Source organism: Peromyscus californicus, unplaced genomic scaffold (genome assembly GCF_007827085.1).
Source record: "Peromyscus californicus insignis strain IS unplaced genomic scaffold, ASM782708v3 Scaffold_7__1_contigs__length_154581171, whole genome shotgun sequence".
Taxonomy (NCBI): domain Eukaryota; kingdom Metazoa; phylum Chordata; class Mammalia; order Rodentia; family Cricetidae; genus Peromyscus; species Peromyscus californicus.
Window position 1 is genome coordinate 35,308,039 of NW_026294595.1, and position 22,144 is coordinate 35,330,182.

A 22,144-nucleotide genomic window follows, 5' to 3' on the forward strand; every position below is an offset into this window, starting at 1 on the left:
TGGTTTTTCTTGTCATTATTCCCCAAATAGTTTAGTCTCATAACTATTTACATAAGATTAGGTATCACAAGTAATCCAGGGATGGTTTAAAGTATACAGAAAATACTACACTGTTATATTTAAATAAGCACATGAGAACAGTATCATGACGACGCCTGGAACCAACGCCTTGTGGATACTAAGGGATGGCTGTACTGATTTAACAATGGAAGGGACCTTGGCAGTTTGAAGCCAAGGAGTGGCACAAAGTCACACCATGCAAGAGTTCACAAGAAGGGTTTATTTGGGGAGGGGATGCCAAGGAAGCCTCCAAGCAGGGGTGGAAGGACCAGAAGAAAAAACAAACTGGGAGAGAAGGCACTTGTTTTTCTCAAGGAGATATAGCGCATGCGTATAGGGAGAGTGCCTGACCAGTGGCCACTGTGGCCACAGTATATCATCTTGGAGGCTGGTGATGAAGTGTCCTTCTGTCCCCTGGTCCTTCCATGAAGGCAGGCCAGTGTAAATGCCTAAATATTAACGATGACTGCATATATAAAACAGTAAGTAGTAAGCTAATAAATTCTTTATCAAATTGCTATAAAGATCTAGAACATTTATTTTCACCCCATGTTCTCATGCCTTGTGGATGACATGGTTTGAGAACAATGCTTTGGGCAGCATGTGGGAGGCCTGTGTCTGAAAAGCAGAACGTTTTGCCACCACGATAGGATTGGTAGCATCCGAAGGATTAACCCTGGCCGCCGGAAGTGAGCCTGATACCTGCCCTGAGTTCTATCAAGAATATACTTCAGCGATTGCCTTTGAACGGGGCTTTCTGGCCTACTGTGCGTATCCTTCTCGTTCCCCTGCGCATTTTCCAACCCCGTGAACAGTCAGAGGTTAGAAACTGCACATGTTTTGAAGACTCCTCGAAAACCAGAGATGCTTCAGCCCAAGAGCTAAGAATTGAGAAAATGAGTTCAGTTTCTGACCGGCCACACCATCTCTGTCCAGAAATTATTTGCCCAATGGGATTCCAAGGAAAATCATGCAGCCGACAAGGATGAGGCTTGACAGTCAAAGACACAATGCAATAAAATTCAAACAGACTGCACTGGCTGGTTTCGTGTGTCAGCTTGACACGGCTAGAGTCTTCAGAGAGGAAGGAGCGTCAGTTGAGGAAATGCCCCCATGAGATCCAGCTGTAATGCATTTTCTCAACTAGTCATCAATGAGGAAGGGCCCCGCCCATGTGGATGATACCATCTCTGTGCTGGTGGTCCTGGGTTCTATAAGAAAGCAGGGAATCCGTGGCTGATATGTAAAATTAAATTAATTATAAAATAAAAATATGTAAAAAGAGAAAGAAAGCAGACTGAGCAAGCTGTGAGAAGCAAGCCAGTAAGCAGCACTCTACCATAGCCTCTGCTTCAGCTCCTGCCCCCAGGATCCTGTCCTGTTTGGGTTCCTGTCCTGACTTCCTTCAGTGATAACAGCAATGCTGAAGTGTAAGCCAAATCAACCCTTTCCTCCCCAACTCACTTTTTGGTCATGGTGTTTTGTTGCAGCTATAGAAACCCCAACTAAGACAGACTCCCCTCCCCCCCGCCCCCTCACCAGAGATTTAATTAGCTGCTTTTGAAATCTGAAAGGATTATCTACAAAATAACCAGTAGCTAACAGTCCTCTTGTCATTAACAATGCCCATGGCACCCTTCTCTTTGGCTTTCTTTTTCTTCTGGTCATTCTCCTTCACCCATTTCAGGAAGCTGTCTCAGCTCTTAGAGAGCTTGATGTGCTCAACTTGCATGTTAATTCTCTTGGCAAGAATCTTGCCTTTAACTTGCACTTGGGTTCAGCTGAAGCGCCAGCCCGCCCCACCCAGAGAGGCACACTTTGTGAGGACTAATGGGAAGGAGCCTGAGCTGCTGGAGCCCATTCCATACGAATTCATGGCCTAATGTACAAAGAGAAATAAAAGACATGGACTGTAAAAAAAAAACCCAAAAAACCCAACCAAAACAAAACCCAAAAAGACAATACCAATGGTGCCTTCAGAGCTCAGGACTTCCGAGTTTAATGTAGCATGAATCTTAAAAGTTCTTATTAATAAAAATAAACCCAAGGCCAGTTATTGGGGTGAATACTGGAAGATCAGAGAAGCAGAACAAGCCACAGCTTCCTCACCTCGCCAATTCCTCAGCTGATCCTGTTTCCTTAGACTGGAAGCCTCTGAGTCCTCATCCAAATGGATCTCAGCTGAACTGCTTCTCGAAAGCCTGAAAGCTTAACCAGCTAAAAGCTTCTAGTTTCTGGTCTTCACGCCTTATATACCTTTCTGCTTTCTGCCATCACTTCCTGGAATTAAAGGCTCACTTCCTGGGATTTAAGGCTCACTTCTTGGGATTAAAGATGTATGTCACCATGCCTGGCTGTTTCCAATGTGACCTTGAACTCACAGAGATCCAGACGGATTTCTGCCTCTGGAATGCTAGGATTAAAGGCATGAGTGCCACCATTTTCTAGCCTCTGTATCTAGTGGCTGTTCTGTTCTCTGACCCCAGATAAGTTTATTAGGGTGCACAATATTTTGGGGAACACAATACCACCACAGTTTAATTCACATGAAAAGGTTAAGTCAATTAGTTGCGCACTGAATGAGGACTTCGAAAGGTCCAACATTTCATGGGCAGGCAGGGACAGTTAAATTATTACTAAGAATTAGTCACCAAAGAAAGGTAGGCCATACTGCAGGGCAACTCCCCCATGAGAATCAAGGGTTGGATTCTCAATCACTCCATGACAAGTCACTTAGCAACATTCTTAACATTGGAATGAGCATTCATAGGCTCAGTTAACGAACTTCAAGTACCATCAAACTCTGGGCCTACTCCAAGGTTTCCTGAAAAGTACCAGAGGGCATCATTCAATAAACGCCACCAGCTTGTTTCTTCTGCAGGCTTAAAGCAGGTTTCTGCCATATCACTTAAAAGCCATTAAGTAAAATCAAATGGCAAGCCAGTGTCATGTTCCTCAAGAAACTCTAAGCACAGCGCTCTAGCACTAACTGCTTGGTGAAGCAGCACTGTCCACACATGGGACAGGGTGCTGTGGTCATGAAGGAGTTAACGGTATTTGGCCCACTGAGTAGCTTGAGGTTAGCCATTTTAATTTTACGTTATTTTATTGATGCTGTTGTTAATAAAGCCCATCTCCAAACAATCTCGCAACTAGTACTCAGCCCTAGAAACCAGGAAATTATGCCAGGTTACAACAAAGATTGGGTTAAGTTACTCTGAATTTGAGTTTGAGCAATTCACAAAAATAAAAGGCCCATTTGTGAAAAGGTTGAGTTTTAGGTGGATCTTAGAAATCTGCCGTAGGGAAAAGCTCAAAGGACGCAAGTTGTTTGTGTGTCACTTCAGGGCGCTCCCCGTTTCCTCGTGCCTCTCGGCCTCTCTGCAGCAGCATGGCTGCGCAGTTTTCACAGACGATCCCACCACAATTAGAAACACTACCAGGAGCCAGCTAGGTAGGGAGCGCCTTGTTTCCCTATCTAACACAATCCTGAGATTTTATTTTAAAACAAAGTATCTGAAAGTGCAGCAATGGCATCCGGGTGTAGGAGAGTCTCCTCATCCCCCAAATAAAGCAGTATAAAATTCCAAAAATACATTTTCGCCAGGTGCTTCTTCCCTCAGGTTCTGGCAACAAATGAATGAGAATATTAATGAGGTAAGATCTGGGCCAGGTGGGGAGTGAATGCAGATTTGGATTCCCATCATGAGCTATGGAATGAGTTGTTTTATAATATTACATGGCACCCTAGGTGAATTACCTTGGGAAGTTACCTGAGTTATTTGTTCCTCTGATCTTTTTCTCTTAAGTAGAAATGAGAATAAGTCTACGCTTCCCGTTCATAACAAGGAACAGATAAGACAACCAGGTAGAATACAGGCACTGCATGGTAAGACTTGATGCTAACTCTGCAGGCCTATACTGGAATGGTCAGGGAAAACACTAATCAGAATAAAGGGAACCTCATCAGAAGACTGGCCTTGGGGCATGTCTGTATAGCATTTTTTTTTTTTTTTGATTAATGTGTGTCGTAGTTAGTGTTTCTCTTACAGCAAGGAAACACCATCACACAAAAAGCATGTTAGAAAGGAAAGGGTTTATTTGGCTTATGCTCCCAGATCACAGTCCATCATTGGAGGAAGTTAGAATAGAAATTCAAGAAGGGCTAGAACTTGGAGGCAGGAGCTGATGTAAAGGCCACAGAGGGGAGCCATTTATTGGCCTACTTTCCAGGACTTCCTCAGCCTGCTTTCTTACAGAACCCAGGACCACCAGCCCAGAGAAGCACCCCCACACACAATGGGTTGGGCCATCCCCCACCAGTAACTAATTAAGAAAATGCCTTACAGTCAGATCTTATGGAGATGTTTTTCTCAATTAAAGTTCCCTCCTTTCGGATAATTCTAGTTTGTGTATCAAGTTGACATAAGACCAGCCAGCTCAGTGTGGGAGGATACATCTCACTGTGAATGGTACCACCCCAGGGCATAGGTCCTGAGTTGTATAGGGAAGCAAGCTGAGCATGTCAGTAAGGGTGTTCTTCTGTGGTTTCTGCTTCAAGCTTCTGCCATTGAGTTCATGCCTTGGCTTTCATTAATGGCGGGCCATGATTGGATCTTTCAAGCCAAATCAACCCTTTCCTCCCCAGGACGCTTCAGTCATGATTTTATCACAGCAGCAAAGCAGAATAATTCCAGTAGCTTCTCAGTTGTTTCTAAACGTAAGCAGTGCTTACTCCACAGAATCTCTATTCCTAAAATTTCTCCATACTGTTACAAAATGAAGTTCTAGGAACCAGGAATTCAGTGAGAAGAGAAGACACTCGCATTCAAAGTCATGCTTCTCAAACAGTCCCCAACACTTTCGAGGATGAAGCACATGTATTTGGTGTATCATACTGTATTGTCCAGTGTTTGTGAGTTTTGGTTTTGTTTCGTTGTTTTTTTTTTCTCTGCAGGTGATGTGTTGACATTCCTAGACTCTCACGTGGAATGCAATGTAGGCTGGTTGGAGCCACTTCTGGAAAGAGTTTATTTAAATAGAAAGAAAGTGGCCTGTCCAGTAATCGAAGTCATCAACGACAAGGACATGAGGTAACACTACCACATCCTGACGTTGGAAAGCAGCAGAGAGTGCTGGGCCTCACATGTGCTGTGTTAAAACCTACTTACCCAAATGGGGGGAACACATGAGTGATATCTTGGGATCAGAACCTATCAATTTAGTAGTCTATTTGGCCAGTACACCAATTTTTTTTTTATCTGTTAGTCAATCCAGCTGCTCATTATCAAATTCTTCCCCTTTGATAGTCAGTTGAACTCCCAAATATTTATTTTTCTCAGGTTTCTAGTCATACCCTTTTTGGAAGCTCTATACATTCTTCTAAGTTGTCATTTCTTCCCCTAAAATGGCCGCTATTGACAGGAAGATGAGTGTAAGTTGAAAACAAGTGATCAAGCCAGCTTAACCCCCGGAGCAAATCAGATCCATAAGATCTTCTGAGAGAACATTAAGAGGCGATGGTGCAGAATCAGGTGTGTAAGCATCCATCCCACACCTGAACCAGTCATGGAGCTGTGTTAGCGATGTCCGCAGAGACACAGATAACCGTAGCATTTGAGATTTCATTTGTTTTGTTTGTCCTGAATTAGTTACATGACAGTGGACAACTTCCAAAGAGGTGTCTTCACATGGCCCATGAACTTTGGCTGGAGGACAATTCCTCCAGATGTTGTTGCAAGAAATGGAATTAAAGAAACTGACGTAATAAGGTAAGTGTGTAAAACTGAAGACTAGACAGTAGTCCCAAGTCCTTTTGTAAAGACAGAAAATAGGATAAAAAAAAAAAAACAGTTATACTCTATCTTCTGAAAACTGGCAAGAATTATGGGTATCAACTAGACAAGATGGTACATACCTGTAATCTCAGTACTTTGGGGGCAGAAGCAGGAGGGTAGCATTTTTAAGGGTAGCCTGGGCTACGGTAGTAAGCCTGTCTCCCTCCCTCCCTCCCTCTCTCTCTCTCTCTCTCTCTCTCTCTCTATATATATATATATATATATATATATATATATATATATATATATATATCCTTAGCAAAGCTTTGTGAGAGAAGTTAGTTTGCTATCCCTTACCTCCAAATTCAATTTTAAGTGCACACGATTTAGGCCTGACACAGAAGAATTCAAAATAACCCTGGGATTTGTGTAGAACACAACTGACAGAGAAGAATCCTAGCCCCACCCACTTCTTTGCACACCCTGATTAAGCTCAGCCCCTTCGAACCAAAAACTTTTCACTAAAGCCAAGCTGTGGGCTCCATCCCAAGACCTCCCCCTACCTATCCAGAAATGCCTCTGATCTCTCATACAGACACAGAGGACCCACTCTAGGAGTTAAGCTGCCATGGGGCAAAAGTGTAACACAATCCTTTCTTTTTGTAGGTGCCCAGTCATGGCAGGTGGATTATTCTCCATTGATAAAAGTTACTTTTATGAACTTGGAACTTATGACCCTGGTCTTGATGTTTGGGGAGGAGAAAATATGGAACTATCATTCAAGGTATTCACTATAAGTCTGACTTCCTTCCTTCCTTCCTCCCTCCCTCCCTCCCTCCCTTTCTTCCTTCCTTCCTTCCTGTCTGTGTGTCTGTCTTTCTGTCTGCTGTCTGTCTTTCTTTCTGCCTGTCTTTCTCTCTCTCTCTCTTTCTTTCTTTCTTTCTTTCTTTCTTTCTTTCTTTCTTTCTTTCTTTCTTTCTTACAGTTAAATGTTCATCATTCTGGGGGCAGGATAGATGGCTCAGTTGCTAAAGAGATTGGCACACAAGCATGAGGACCTGAGTTCGGATCTCATGTAGAAAGCCATGAACAGTGACATGTATCTGTGAGTTCAGCTACTCTTGTTGAATCAATGGGTTCCACCTTCAGTGAGAGAAACTGTCTCAAAAGTTAAGGTGGAGAGGAATTGAGGAAGACACCTTCTGTTGACCTCTGACCTCCATATACATGTAAACATTCACAACAAGCACAACAACATACGGACACAAACACACACATGAGTGTTTATGATTCCCAAGTGGCTTCACTTTACCAAAACAGCCACATATGTGACTGTGACTGAGAAGACATTTCACCATGGCCCAGGTTCTATGGATTGACTGCTTCATTTCCCAGACTTAATTTGGAAGAATCAACCACTATTATAAAACTGTTGGAACTAATATTTCACAACAGTGCTTCTATGTCTAATTATGGGGTGGTTACTTTCTTTTTTTCTGCACAAAAGCTATGGGATTCATACTTAATAAAAATTACTTTGGGCTTCATCTGTGACATACAGTGACTTTCTTGGAATCATTCTCTGATACACTGGGAGCAGTTGAAATATCTGCAGTGGGGTGATCTTGAGAATACAAATGACGGAGAGTCCTTCCAGTGCAGGCCACCAGCAAGCCAGGTGTGTGGCACACTGCAGCATCTTTGGAGCCTGCAATGCAGTGACTTGGATCAGCATTGACTCATGGCCAAGGAAGCCTTAACAAGAACAATAGAACACCAATACCAGCTTCCCTATGCGGCTGGCTCTTCTATGTTCACATGGGTATAAGTTTGGAGGTCCTAGCAATGAATAGTTTTGAGTTGGGTACCACAAGCCTACAAGTCTCCCAAAGGAGGTGTTGAAATGGACATCCATAACCTCTCCCTGATTCAACCCAAACATGTGTTATATATTTTATATATTGTCATTCTGTAAAGGGTTCTTTAGAAAAGAGATAAAGAAAAGTTTTACATAGATGGTTAGGAAGGGGAAGTGAAAGGGGTCCAGCTTACACAGAGCTACATAAACCTACTGAGTTTCCTCTTCTATGGTGAAAGTGTTTCTGAGTTGGAAGTTCCACTTTTAGCAGGAAGAGGAGTGTCTCCAGGTAGTATCGTGGCATTGTTACTTGTCTATGATTTCTGAACTACCATTTGATAATCGGTGCTTCTCACTTGCTCCTTTCCAGGTCTGGATGTGCGGTGGTGAAATCGAGATCATTCCCTGTTCCAGAGTGGGCCACATATTCCAAAATGACAATCCCTATTCCTTCCCCAAAGACCGCATGAAGACGGTGGAACGGAATCTGGTGCGGGTGGCTGAGGTCTGGCTTGATGAGTACAAGGAACTCTTCTATGGCCATGGGGATCACCTCATAGACCAAGGGTTGGATGTGGGCAACCTCACCCAGCAAAGGGAGTTGCGCAAGAAGTTGAAATGCAAAAGTTTCAAGTGGTACTTGGACAATGTCTTTCCTGACTTGAAGGCTCCCATTGTGAGAGCTAGTGGTGTGGTAAGTTATGGCCACTTAAAATCTTCCTTAGCAAAAACAACACAGAAACTCCTTCAAACATGCTTAGAAAAGAACAAAGTAATATACTTTAAGCAACAGGCACAAAAGCCACTGAGACAAAGTATAAATGGGAGTTGTTAGAGGTGAACTGAGGAAGTCTGTCACGTGGTCATGCTGACTGATCACTAAATATCACTTCAGAATATAGCCTTCATCTTTTCCTTTGGAAGCTGATGTTGAATGGAGGGCACGGATAATAAGAAGTGAAGTATGAATATAGAATATGACGGCTCTTGTAAAGGAACAGGCCAGGGAGGCTGACTCCTTTTGAAGGCATGCTGTCAAGAAATCCTCTCAGAAGGTTTGAAGCCAGGCCTGAGACACGGTGCTGACCCAGCCCTGAGAAGTGGAGGCTCAGCTCCTACACAACTCAGGACAGGCTGGAGGCAGAACAGATACAGAGAGGTGAATGGGATTGTCAGGGTGTGAATGGAGAAATGAAGGTGGAGAAATGTAGCGTAGAGAATTGAGAATTGGTTCATGCGGGTCCTTGTGGGTAATTTCCTTCCTGTACTTCCTTTATCAATAGGGTCCAATAGAAATACAAGCTTTAATTTGGGTTTTTTTGAAAAGTTTTGTTGAGAGGTTAAAAATAAAATAAAAAAAATTCAAGGCACTAAGGGAGGTCTCACAAAGGGTGAAGTGAAGCAAATAGTTTGAACGGGGCCCAGTGCAAATGAAACTTCAAGAAGTTGAGACCCTGGGGCGAAGCCCTGAGTCCACTCGGGAGTGCAGCTTCCTGTGATGGCCTGTGATTGGAGCTCACACTTACATTTGTGTTTAGTCTCTTATATTGTTTTTCATATTTATTTACAAATATTCCCAGTGGTTGTTGTTGTTGTTGTTGTTTTTGGTCATAGCCCTGCCCCCTTGTGTTCAGGAAGATCCCTAACTTGCCTGTCAGTATGTCTGCTTTCTCAGAACACCCATCTCTGGCTCTTCCTAGGAAGCAGAGTATAAACCAACCTTTCTCCCAGCCTGTCAAGTCCCCGGATAACAAAGACTCAGGAAAAACTATGTTGTTGTTCTCACCAGGGAAACCCAGGGAGGGTATCAAAAACAGGAAATCAGTCTGAATATTTGTTTTGATTTTACAAACTTTAACCAATATAATACACGTGATCTGGTTTATTTCTAACAAAATGTTGTGCACAGTTCACAAGAGTATAGCAGGAATTGGGGTAGGTCAAAGTAGCTATCACCTACTTTAGATAACTAAATAGGAAGAACAACTTGGCCTTAGACACATCAAACATAGCACTTAGATGTTTAAATTCCATCCTCCTAACAAGGGTGACCACAGAAGGCTCAATGAATTTCTCTTAAGAATCTCAACAACATTACTGAACTTTGGCCACCAGAGGGCGAAATAAAACTACCTTTTGAGTCCCCTGTAAATTACCACTATCTTTGAAAAGCTCGCCCCACAAAAAAACAAAAAACAAAAACCAAAAAACCATGCCGGCAAAGACTGCGCATACATTTCAAAGCGACCTCAACAGACCCTTTTCTTCCATTTCCGTTCTTTGCTGTCACATGTAGATAAATATTAAATGAAGACATCATCTGCTCTCTTCTGATAAGAGTGTTATTACCATTTTAAAAATTTGAGATTCCCTCCTGTCCCCGATTAATATCAAATATAATTCGGTAGACCATGACAATCAGGAAAAGTGGCAAGGAAATAATATCTAACTTTTTGTTTCTTGCTTCACATTTTCTCATTATTCAACCTACACATCTAGAAATTTAAGTCCATTGAAAATTTTTTTATTGTAATTTCTCATAGTCAATAATATTGAAATCAATAAACAGCCTCAACAGCAGTATTTTTCCTTTGAAGAACATTATCAGCAAACAGCCTATGCCTAAGATTTAACAATTATGTAATTAAATATGGGAGTTCTCTACATTTGACATTGGGAAAATTAAATAATTCAACACAGAAAATATAAAATCTACACAATACTTGTTGTTGTTATTATTATTATTATTATTATTATTATTATTATTATTATTATTACATTGAAATGGTTTACATGAAGGACCCAGGAGGAGAAATTCTTGCTTATGCTCCAGTGCCTTCCAAGGCCTGCAGGATGGAACTGTTAGAAATGAAACAAACAAACAAACAAACAACATAAACAAAATAAAACAACAACAACAAAACCATCTAAACTAAACCTTCCCAAACACTTTCTGGGCAATGTTAGTTGTTCCACCAGGAGTCCATAGTCAAATAGACCTGGGAAAGAACACACTGTGTGTCCTGAGCACCCACTGTGTATTCTCACTTGGAAGGCTCTGAGAAGTTCTGAGGGAAGGCAACTTCTTCAGCTGTGTTGGAGCCAGAGTTTTCCAAACTTATTTTATGGTAGGATAATTTCTGAATGATCCATGAGGACATGGGACTCCTTTCTCTGATAGGACCCAAAGAACAATGAGGGTTTCCATTTCCTTCTTTGCAGTCCAGAATTGCTCTACCCCATGCACATCTGTTCATACTCCCTGAACTTAGAGTACCATTGCATCTTTTCTGCATGCTGCTACTGCTCAGACCTACTGATGGCAGATGTGCCTGTATTTGCCATTTGAAGCTGTGAATGGAACATTTTGAAGATTTTCTTTTAATGGAGATCTGTCCCTCTAGATTGCTTTGTGTCCTCCTGTGTCGGACACCTTAGAAATTATGAATCAGTAAAACTGCTAATATTTCCTTATATTCCTTGAAGGCCAGCAAGGGTTCCTAGCTCAAGCAGGTAGAACATACTTTTATTTCAAACCCAAATAAAGGTCAGTGTGTGACTTCACATTCTCAGAGAGAATCTAGCATCTTTGTTTCCTCTCTGTTCTAGCAGATGATCTCTTTTTCCTACTACCCATGGGCCAAAGGTCAGTTCAGGTTTTGTCTTTCTGAGGACGAGCTCAGTTCCAGTTCTCTGACTGGTACATGCCGACATCTCACACTCCCCACATGTTTCTGTGAGGACATTTCTTCCTACTTACAGATTCCAGTAATCCTTCTCATTGCTTCGTTTGCATTTTTCTGACCCCACAAAGGACTCCCTACTTATCTTCAAGCTAAGCCTCGCTTTCACAAGTAGACACCAGCCCGCTAGACACCCTGCTACAAAATCTGGTGATTCTGTGGCCAACATGGCCTCCATTGTTACAGCACCCCAGAATTAGAGCTCTGTATTGGGGCCCATAAAAGCTGAAGAAACACAAACATGGTTACAACCTCCCAAGCTTAGCAGGCTTTCCTGGAACATGCATAATTTCTCCTCTACAGAACACCTCCAGCAAACTGAAAAACCTAAATTGCATTATTAACCTACCTTCCTGTTAGTCCTGCCCAGAATGTCAGAGAAGGCATGGGAATCAACATTCTCTGCATTAGATGGTGACTGATGGAAAGCTTCCTCCATATTTGGCCCTGTAAATTCGTTAAAACCCCGAGTCTGCCAGAAAGGGCCTGTATCCTTGGCTCTACTTTCGCTTTCCATGACTTCCCTGTAATGAGTCGTAGCTTGACTGTGTCATTAGAAAGAGTCTGACAGGGAATCAACCGGAATCTGCTGTTCTCTGAAGGACTCAATTTATCTAGGGTTCAGTGCCCAAGAAATCAGATCACTTAGAGGGGTCATCCAAGAAACCACAGCCTGTAACTCTTGGCTTGATGAAATTAGAGGTGTGTGCACTGACTGTTAAAATAGGCATTGGGATACATTCAAGCCAAAAAAAAAAAAAACAAAAAAAAAAACAAAAAAAAAAACACCTCTCCTCCATTCCTGTAGCAATATTTGCTCACTTTCATTCAGCATTCCAGGAAGGAGTTAATGAGAAGCTGCTGTTTGTTGCCACTCTGGCTGAATCACAGGCTGACACTGACAGATGGAAGCTGTGCTCTGACAGGATCACCGTTGTGTCTCTACTAGAGCTGTGACCAAGACAGTCAGTCATCTACTGCAAACTTTTGCTAATCTATTGACTGTCTATTAACCTTATGGCAGTCTACCCTCTACCTTCTATATGTGTCTGGATGCTTTGTTATACATTAAGATATGTTTGTTCTTAATGAACATTTTGTATTCTGCTTCTTAGCTGGTGAATGTGGCCCTGGGCAAGTGTGTGTCCATCGAAAATACCACAGCCACGCTGGAAGACTGTGATGGGAGCAGTCAGGTAGGCTCAGCCTGGGTTCTCTGTCCCTCAGTCGTGGACAGGAATCATGACTGACATGCTTGTTGCTCACTTGACGATTGACCTCTGTCCAGGAGGAATCCATAGATGTCTAAATGTCAATGTAATCAATCGTCTGGTATAAGGAAGTGCCACTCGACAGAGAAGCAATGTAAAGGGGGAGGGAGGACTGTTGGCAATGAAGACATTGCTCCATGATGGATTTAGTCTTGACTTTTTTGTCTTGCGAAACTGGCTTAGCGTATGCAGTCTTAAACCTTTGTAAGTAGCCGTGAAGACAGTGCCTAGCTCAAAGATGAAATGAACTGGCAACACACTGGGCTGGTAAAGACTACCTAATGCTTGGGACTCTGTAAATGCTGGTGGTCGCGATACAAAGTGCCTAAGACATGGCTGGCAGAATGGCTCAGTGGGTAAAGGTGCTTGCTAAACAAGCCTGCCAATGTGAGTTCAATCCCAGAAACCCACATGAAAGTATACAGAGAGAAGCAGTTCTACACTACTCCTCTGACCTCCACAGACTGTCTGTGGCATGCATGCCTACATATAAGTATCACACATGCACATGCACACAACAACAACAATAAAATTTAATGTTTATCAATGGATAGAGACCATGTTTCTAAGCAGCCATCTTAAGGAGCCCATTTTATTCTCTGATTACATTCCTCTCCTCCAGTATCTTAAGGGAGTGATGGACATGCCCTAAACTATGATCCTTGATGGGAAGCCTTTTAGCAAAGTGATCACAAAATCAGAGCGCATGAATAAGAGGGAGTGGAGTGGGCCCAGGAAAAACAGAGAAGGACTACTCCTGCCATGCTGGAGGTGAGCTCCAAATGATTATGCCTCCCCCTCCAGCATCTGCACCCCACATGGGAATGCTATCTGCTTTGGATGCTAAACAGGATTCACAGGAACACTGATTCATGTGTACAATTCAGCCTCCAGATTGTGGATCGTGCTTTGATAGACAGATCATTTTGTGATGATGGCCTCATCTTGCTGTCTTACTTCTTTGTCCTCATATAAGCATCGTGGTTTGTACCTTGAAGCACATCCCATTTCTTCATCTTAGTCCCAAGCTGCCCCGAGAATAGAAGATATATCTGTCAGTATAATTCTGTTGTGGATTGTAAACCTGAAGCCAAGGAAACATTTTCATAATTAGGAAAGAGATAAAATGATAAGTTTAAAGAATCAACTGAAAAAATGAATTTTACTTATTAACAATTCACAATGGAGATAAATTATAGAAAAACCAACTGTAGAGTTAGTTGAAAATATATGAAAACAGTCAATTCTCTAATCTTTTAAAACTATCACCATAGGAACTTAGCATACCTGTAAAATCAATATTTCACCAGAAATTAAGCTTTTGCTCTTGAATACCAATAACTTGGGAAGGTAAGACCAAAGTATGCATAGTAGAGCCACTGCATTCCAGAAAGTTCCATCACAGTTTGGCTCTGTTGCTCCTTTTGAGTTTCTCTTACTAGTGGTTTGTTTGAATAACAAAAAGGACAAGATATAGGGGAAGTTAATTCGGTTGAGGCAGAACTGATGAGGTTTAATACCTCACTTATATTCATCTAGAACACTCAGAAGAAATGAAATACTCAGCTCCACCCTCAATCCCTGTCCCTTACTTAACTAGAAGTTTTCTTAGGGTTTTACTTTAAACCCTTTCTAAGGTGATGTCCAGCTTACCTTAGTCACTACCTGGCCTCCTATTCGGTTGTCTGTCCTTTGTTCTCAGACACAGATACTCCCACAAATCACCTTGAGAGTTTGGTAGGGTAGACTCTGACTCACAGGGCCCATGATGGGGCCAAGAGTCAACATTTCTGGGTAGCACGATGTTGGTTCGGGGACTACACTTTGAGTGGCAGGATTTGCCACCATGTCTTTAAGATAACCTTTCAGTCTAAATTAAATCCCAACTTAAGCCAGTCATGGTGACACAGACTTGTGATTCTGTCCGGGAGGCTGAGGCGAGAGAATCACAATTTTAGCACTTGCCTGGGCTACAGACCTAGACACCTGAAAATCACTACAGAAGCCAAAAGAGGTAGATAGTCTTGCTATCCAACATAACAATGAGAAATATGACAGCGGGCAGGTTAAATAACACACATACTCATCAGATCAGGGCATCTACCCATGGTCTCACCTATTGCTGATGAAAGTCTTTGGCAACATCCCCTCCCTCTGCTTGCTATCTGAATGGCCTTTCCTGTGCCCATTCTCCACAGCTTCAACAATTTAACTATAGCTGGGTAAGACTTATTAAGCATGGAGAGTGGTGCATGGCGCCCGCCACTGATAAAGGATCCCTGAGACTCCAGCCATGTGATAACAGAGACAACAAGCTCAAGTGGCTGCACAAGTCAACCTCGGGCTTTCGTCCAGAGCTGGTAAGCAGAATGCCTGTGCCATCCCTTTCCCACCAAGTCAACTTGCAGTCCAAGGGGACAGAATATCAGCCTCCTCAGCTAGAAGCCTTAAGTGCTGTTTATTATAATAGAGGCAGTAAAAGGTTCACTCAAGGACATAGAGAGAGTTTCTGTAAATTTTTAATGTTTTGTTTTGATTTTTGGTTTTGTTTGCTTTTTTTCCAAATGGATTTCAAATGAGTGATTTAAATCGAAGGCATTCTTTTCTTGCCATTATATTGCTACCACCATCTTAGATTCTAAAAGTCATTTAAATCAATCAGCAATGCCATGTGTATTACTGAAACTTATTCTCATTGGTTAACAGAAGAGCCTAGAGCTGCATGCTTCCTGCAAGTGCTGCTACTTAGGATGGTTCCAGCCCCCCTGGTGCCCTCCCTCCAGGAGAAGGGTCTTTTCCTCATCCCTGTGTGGCTCCACAGAAAAGACAACTGATTACAGGAGGCTGACTGTGTGTGTGTGTGTGTGTGTGTGTGTGTGTGTGTGTGTGTGTGTGTGTATTACCAACTTTGCATTTGGTGATACCACACCACCTGTTGAAAACAGGCTGGAGGAGACTGCTTCCAACACAGCTGTTATCCTAACAAAACACCCCAGTGTGACTGTATTTATTCTCAAAGTCCATCCAGTTTCTCTTGGTTGTGTTTGCTTAGGATTCAAGGTCATCCATCATCTTGGTCGTAGAATCTTGAAGTACTAGGCCTAGTCTCAGGTCAGGACTGTTTTCTCAAGTTTCTGCCATCTCACTAGCATGCAGTCATCAAATGCCTTGCGGGCACTGGGTTGTGGTTAGAGGTATCCTCTGAGCATGCCTAACAGAGATTTTCTTGACGATGTTAATTAGTGTGGGAAGAAGCCCCATCTTAATTTTGAGGGGGACTGTTCCCTCAGAAGGGGATCCTGGGCTGTGTGAAGCAGAGAACGTGAGAGCTATGTAACATTTGTCCCTCAGTCTCTGCTTCTTTACTGTGTAGGAGATGTGACTATTTCCCCCAGCTCCCGCCAGTGGGAGCTCCCCCACAGTTGTGGGGTGTAACCTTGAACTGTGACTGAAGTCCACTGCTGTCCCTTCGGTTGCTCTCCTCAGGATTTTACCACAGCAACAGAAAAGAAACAAGACCCAGGGCAATACAGCGATCATGATTCTGCCCAGAGCTGGCTCCAAAGGAAACCCACTTTATTTTGGGGGTGTCCCAATCTGCTAAGCTGTCCTTCTTTTGCTGTCTCATTCAGTCACTCTCTTCATACTCGGAGCCAAAATCAAAGCAAGACACTCATTCTCCAGTAGTATATTTTAATTTTATTTTTTTGGGGGGAGGGGTTTTGAGACAGGGTTTCTCTGGATAGCCCTGGCTGTCCTAGAACTCACTCTGTAGATAAGGCTGGCCTCGAACTCACAGAGATCCACCTTCCTCTGCCTCTGAGCGCTGGCTGGGATTAAAAGCATGCACCACCACCCCCCCCCCAGCTGTATATTTTAATTGGGGAGGGGGCACTCTCTTCTTACTGATAAGGGTTATTATTGTCAGTTGACACTGCCAAATAGAGAATTATTAGTGTATAAAATTTTCTTTTCAGTTCTTACGCTTTGGGGGAAGTTTCACAATTATCTATCGACTAAATTATATCACACCTCCTACTTCTTTAACACTGCATCGAGGGGGAAAGAAAGACAATGAAAACCAAAGCATCTCTTCTCTGAAGAAGTGACTCTTGGCAAGGATACACAGTGAGCAAGTACTTAAGAGTAGCTCTTCCCCAGTAAGCTGACTTGGAAGAGATAATTAACTAAGATAACAGAAACTAGAAATCTGTCTGTGATACACCACATAGCTGCCCTCTGCCATTTCGTCCCCTTGTGATGTGTCTAGATAGTCACAGAGGTGGATAGCCTGCTTGCTCCTTGCTCTCTCTCTCTCTCTCTCTCTCTCTCTCTCTCTCTCTCTCTCTCTCCTTTTTCTTTTTTCTATTAACAGTTCTCATACAAACCTGCTGAAGTCCCTGGGTTTACTGACTATCACTTTAGAAAAAGACCTTAAATCAGCAGTTCTCAACCTATGGGTCATGACTCCCTGGGACTCGAATGACCCTTTCAAAGGGATCACCTAAGACGATCAGAAAACATAGATATTTACATTATAATTCGTAACAATAGCAAAATTAGAGTTATGAAGTAACAACAAACATCATTTTATGCTTGGGATCACCATAACATGGGGAACTATACTAGAGGGTCGGAGCTTTAGGAAGCTTGAGAACCACTGCCTTAGACAATTAAAGGGGAAAAGATTGAGTCAGCTCCATTTTAGAGGTCTGAGTCCACCCTAGATTGGCCTTGCTGTTTGGGGCCTGTGGTAAAGCAATACACCACAGGAAAAGACTAGGTTAGAACATGGCTCCATTCATGACCAGAAAGTAAAGGAGAATACAAAGACCACACAGTGCTTATCACAGACACTGCCCAGTGACCTATGAATCTAAGCCTCAAGCACCTCTCAAAGATTTCACCATCCCCCAACAGTTGTACCCTGGGGACCAATTCTTAACACATTTTTGGGGGAGGAGTGGCATTCAAGATACAACTGGAGCAGTCCCTGAGATATTTAAGTCTTAAAGAACAAGAGAAATGGAGAGAGACTGTGAATAACAGGAACCTCTTTCTTTTTAAAGTTTGATTCTAGATAACAATGACTTGTTAAAATTATGGACTGCTAAATTTGCATTGTAAAGTGCTCCCTAAAGTCCATGCCCCTACCCCATACTCTGAACTTTGCCATCCACTGAAAGTGTCACATTTTGAGCATAGCATGGAAGGCTTCCCTATTGCTGGTCCCTATGAGTCTATAGATGGGGAGGAAGTGATATAGTTACCTCTTTCTTCACCACAGAACACAGACAATGCTGAATGATTTGCTTCAAGGCCACCTACTTTGCATAACTTAATTATATGCAAACATCATATTTCCAAGGTTCTTTGAGAGTCATAATATTTGCATGAAAGTCTCCCCTGTTTGGGTAAAAAAAAGTATATTAAAATAGCTCATTAATAACTAATCATGGTCATATTTATGGAAATTGAGATTTATGAGTTAGAAATTATAAAGTAGATTATCTCTCACTTTTAATAAATATTGAACAACATTAAGGTCATCTGAAATACCCTCGTCTTGTTCAAACTAAATCTGAATATTTGGCATTCTATATTGTCAGAGCTTAGGTGGGGAGATCACAAATAAAATGTGTCTAGCATTTGCTAATACACATAAACATTCTAAGATGTGAGCTGGATTAATAAATTAATAAACTTGCTTCCTGTGATACTATATGATTTTTGCTTTGCCACCATCAATGAAGTAGTCATCTAGTATATTAAGTGCCAACCAGACTTCTTCCTTTAAATGATACAGTTATCAGCCATATCACTAGGAAAAAAAATGACTGTTTGCTTCCTGCAGAATTAAAATTTTTTCAGCTAGAGAAGCTGGATCAATTAGTTTGAGACAGAGACAAATTTGATGTTTTCCAAAGCTTGTGCTTATGTCGCTAATTTAATTTAAGAGAGTTCCTAGGAGAATAAAAATACAATTTGCTTATTCTGTCTTCATATGTCAAGTTTAGTCTTGTAGTTCATTCCCATATCCTCTTTCTCTTCAGGTGGATCACATTGTTTTTGAAAACTATCAGCAGTTGTTATGTATGGAAGGGAATTTTTCTCAGAAGACCCTGAAAGTGGCCACTTGTAACCCAATGGAACCATATCAAAAGTGGAAATTTGAAAAATACTATGAAGGCTAAAGAGGAATGTTTTATCTGGTTAACCCACCAGATTCTGTGAAAATCAGACCCGAGTTGGTGACTGTATTTCTCTCCTTAGTCGTTTAAATTTTCCATTTTAATAGCATTTAAATGGAAGATTTTTTTTTTAAGCACCAAAGGATAACTCAGGGAAACAGGCCACCACTGGACTGGAATTCTTCAGCTCTGGGTGGCCTTTGGAAGTGTCTATGCCCTGCTCAGGGCTGTGGTGCATACTGCAAGTCTTCCTCATGTGCTTTCACAGGTAACCAGAATTGAAGACATGTCATGATGTCATGATCATGACTGCTGTTGAGCAGTTCTTCTGGCCCATGAATGGAGGTAAAACCATCTGGATTCTGCTTTCATCCAATTCATCTACATGGATTCTCACACTGGGAAGACTCAGCCAGCTGCACAGAGACACTGCCCATGTTTACCTGACAGTGTATAGCAGTACTGATAACTCTCCATGACCCCTCCTAATGGGGATGTTGATCTGGATGACCAGAAAGTTTTCTTCCAAATCTGAAGCAGTAAGGGAAAAAATTAAGTGAAAAGGAAGAAGCCTTCATGTAATTAATTCTGTGTGTTCTTTCTGTTCATTCTGTGCTTTTTAATAATGCTACATTTAAAAACAAAATCTGGTCATAGCAGTAATTTCTTAGGTTTTTGTGTTTCTTTAACTTAAAGAAAGACAGGAGTTTGGGTGACAACACACTGTGTTAACTGAACTTGCACTTGATCATGGAACATCTCAACACAGAGTGAGAGGAGTTGATAAAATTAAGGCAGAAATGATACAGAAGAATAGGACAAAATTTAAAATACTAAAACAATGAAAATACTACACTAGATTTACCAATATTTACTTGGATGAAGTATGCTAAATACTCTACTACATGCCAAAGCAGACATGGATTTAAAAGGAAGAAAAGGAGATGAGCAATTTGAGGAGAGAGTTGAGTAAAGACTTGTCCCAGACTTGACAGAATAAAGAAGGGAATGTGGTGCTTCTGAGGGGGAAAGACAGAGCAAAACCCTCACATGGACCTGAGGCTAACACAGGCCAGCCATGGAAAGCTAAATGTTTCCTTCTCCAAACTGAGCTCTCACATTAGGGATTCCAATCCTTCAGCACTGCAGAAAAAAGCTTAGGGACCAGGGTCTACTATAATCCTTTTGGTAAGAAAATTGATGTTAGGAGAAAAATTGCCCATCTGAAAACTCCTACAGACCAACTGGGGTGAACGGGGTAAGAATTCAGATCTCTAGGTGTGACTCATGCTATTCTTTCAACCACCAGTTTGGTCTGAGTTTGCCCACTGGTGTTTGCTCCTTCAAAAGGAGAGAAGCCAACTTCCTTACTGAAGCTTCACCCCTTCAGACTGGCCATGCTTATTCTTACTGGTGGATTTAAATCTTTGTTCACATGATGTTATGGTAAAACTGAGCATTTTAGTTCTGGTTTCCTATTTGACACTTAATTTTATCTACCAATTAGTTACAAAAAAAGCATAACTATCAATGAATAATGGGAAAGGAAACATTTTTTCTTTACACATTTACAGCATATACAGTAAGTATATTTAAGATGTTTCATTCCAGTAACTGATGATTAGAGATGAGATAAGAGAATATTTTGAAAATGAGATAATTCTTTCCAAAATAGCCATATGGGAAGAAAAAACAAAAACAAACAAACAAACAAAACACACAAGTCTTTGCTAATGAACTAATTGAGTCAGTGACTAAACAGTACACTGAGTGATCCATGTCATTTTCATGTGACTGAGACACCTTGAACATCCCCCTGCCCACTGGTCTATAGAGTGTCTTTTATCCAAGGACAGTTTCTTCAAAGAAAAATCAAGTCCTTTTAGCAACAGGTGAGTCATGCTTTGGATAGACCTACCTTTGTAAGTGAAGAAAGTAAATGTTTTGTTGTGTTTTTTCATTCCCAAGAGAACCTTCTGTGTAGTCTGCTCAATGTACTACTAAACTTTACCTTGAATACTTATTATATAAAGTTACCTCTGAGTACTGTCAATAGAACAAAGGCTTTGTTTGAAACATCATGTATTTATTTAGGGGTAAAATTTCAACAAACTCTCTACCATACATTTTTCCACTTACCCTAAGATGCAAGGAATTAGTCATGAGTTTGGAATCTGTGTGGGTCTTGCCTTGAAAGTACTGACTGATTCTCAAATCTACTGCCAACGTTTCTTGAAGCATTATCTCCCAAATTTGTTTTTAGAAGACAAGAATGAGGGTATAAATCCTACTACGGCATCTTTTACATGTAATGACAAACCCTTGAGGGAACATTTTGTGGTCCAAGAGAATTCTTCAACAGGAGGATGGGTTATCAGGAGCTTCCCATTTCATTGACTTGGCTTAGCTTATTGCCTTTTCTTAGAAATATGCCTATGCATCTTGTCAGCTTGAACATGGAATAGCCTTGCTAATAAGTTATAGAACTAATTGGATCAAAATACTAACTTCCTGAATGCTGGGAGTTCCTCACCCTTCAGCGTGCACACTGGCTTTCTCTTTTCAACAGTCATGCAGACCCTACCCCCTCCCCTCCCGTGGGATGACACAGCTGTTGTTGCTACGGTGCTGTTTTATCACGAGCATCAAATTTGCTCAGTTCTGCTTGCTGACATTCAATTATCTGTCATTCACAGGACTGCAAAACCAGCCGTGCCATGATCGCAATGCATCATCAGCTTCCCCGCACTACTTCGGAAGCATTCTTCTAGATATTAGAAAACCTTCTTTCTAGTGTTGGCTTAAAGATTGCAAAGGGTCATGGACATCACTTAGAATGGATAAGACTTCAACATTCCTAGCGTGTCCTAATTTCATGAATGGGCTTACAATGATTTTCAAGGGACTCTTGGGCAAGATAATGGGGTTGAGGGCTACTAGGTAGCACCAGCTTGCTTCTTGCTCAGACACTTTCACTTTTATGTAGAACACAGCCAAAATGTCAGATCTTATGCAAAGACCCCAATAGCTCATATAAGAACCACAAAACTACAAAAAATGAAGGGAAAAGAGAAACTAATTATCATTGAGTACATACACCCTCCTAGATTTTGTGTGTGCTCATCTTATTGGCTCGTATACAACTTTCTTTCCTCCACATAATAAGGGAGGTGTCTGTCTTTTCCTTATACTGAGGAAGGATGTGATCATCCCATCAACAACAGATAAAACCCAGAGTAGATTC

General features: G+C 41.7%; 1 protein-coding gene across 1 annotated transcript in view; it reads left to right on the plus strand.

The window, feature by feature from the left end:
* Positions 1 to 21,416, plus strand: part of Galnt5 (polypeptide N-acetylgalactosaminyltransferase 5) — a 43,284-nt gene extending 21,868 nt beyond the window's left edge. The window contains exons 4-10 of the mRNA XM_052725859.1: positions 5,018 to 5,153; positions 5,712 to 5,831; positions 6,504 to 6,621; positions 8,066 to 8,389; positions 12,554 to 12,634; positions 14,908 to 15,069; positions 18,763 to 21,416. Of these exons, the coding sequence (XP_052581819.1) occupies positions 5,018 to 5,153; positions 5,712 to 5,831; positions 6,504 to 6,621; positions 8,066 to 8,389; positions 12,554 to 12,634; positions 14,908 to 15,069; positions 18,763 to 18,903 (1,082 nt within the window). The 3' untranslated portion in view covers positions 18,904 to 21,416. The remainder of the gene's footprint in view (positions 1 to 5,017; positions 5,154 to 5,711; positions 5,832 to 6,503; positions 6,622 to 8,065; positions 8,390 to 12,553; positions 12,635 to 14,907; positions 15,070 to 18,762) is intronic.
* Positions 21,417 to 22,144: the final 728 nt, after the last annotated feature.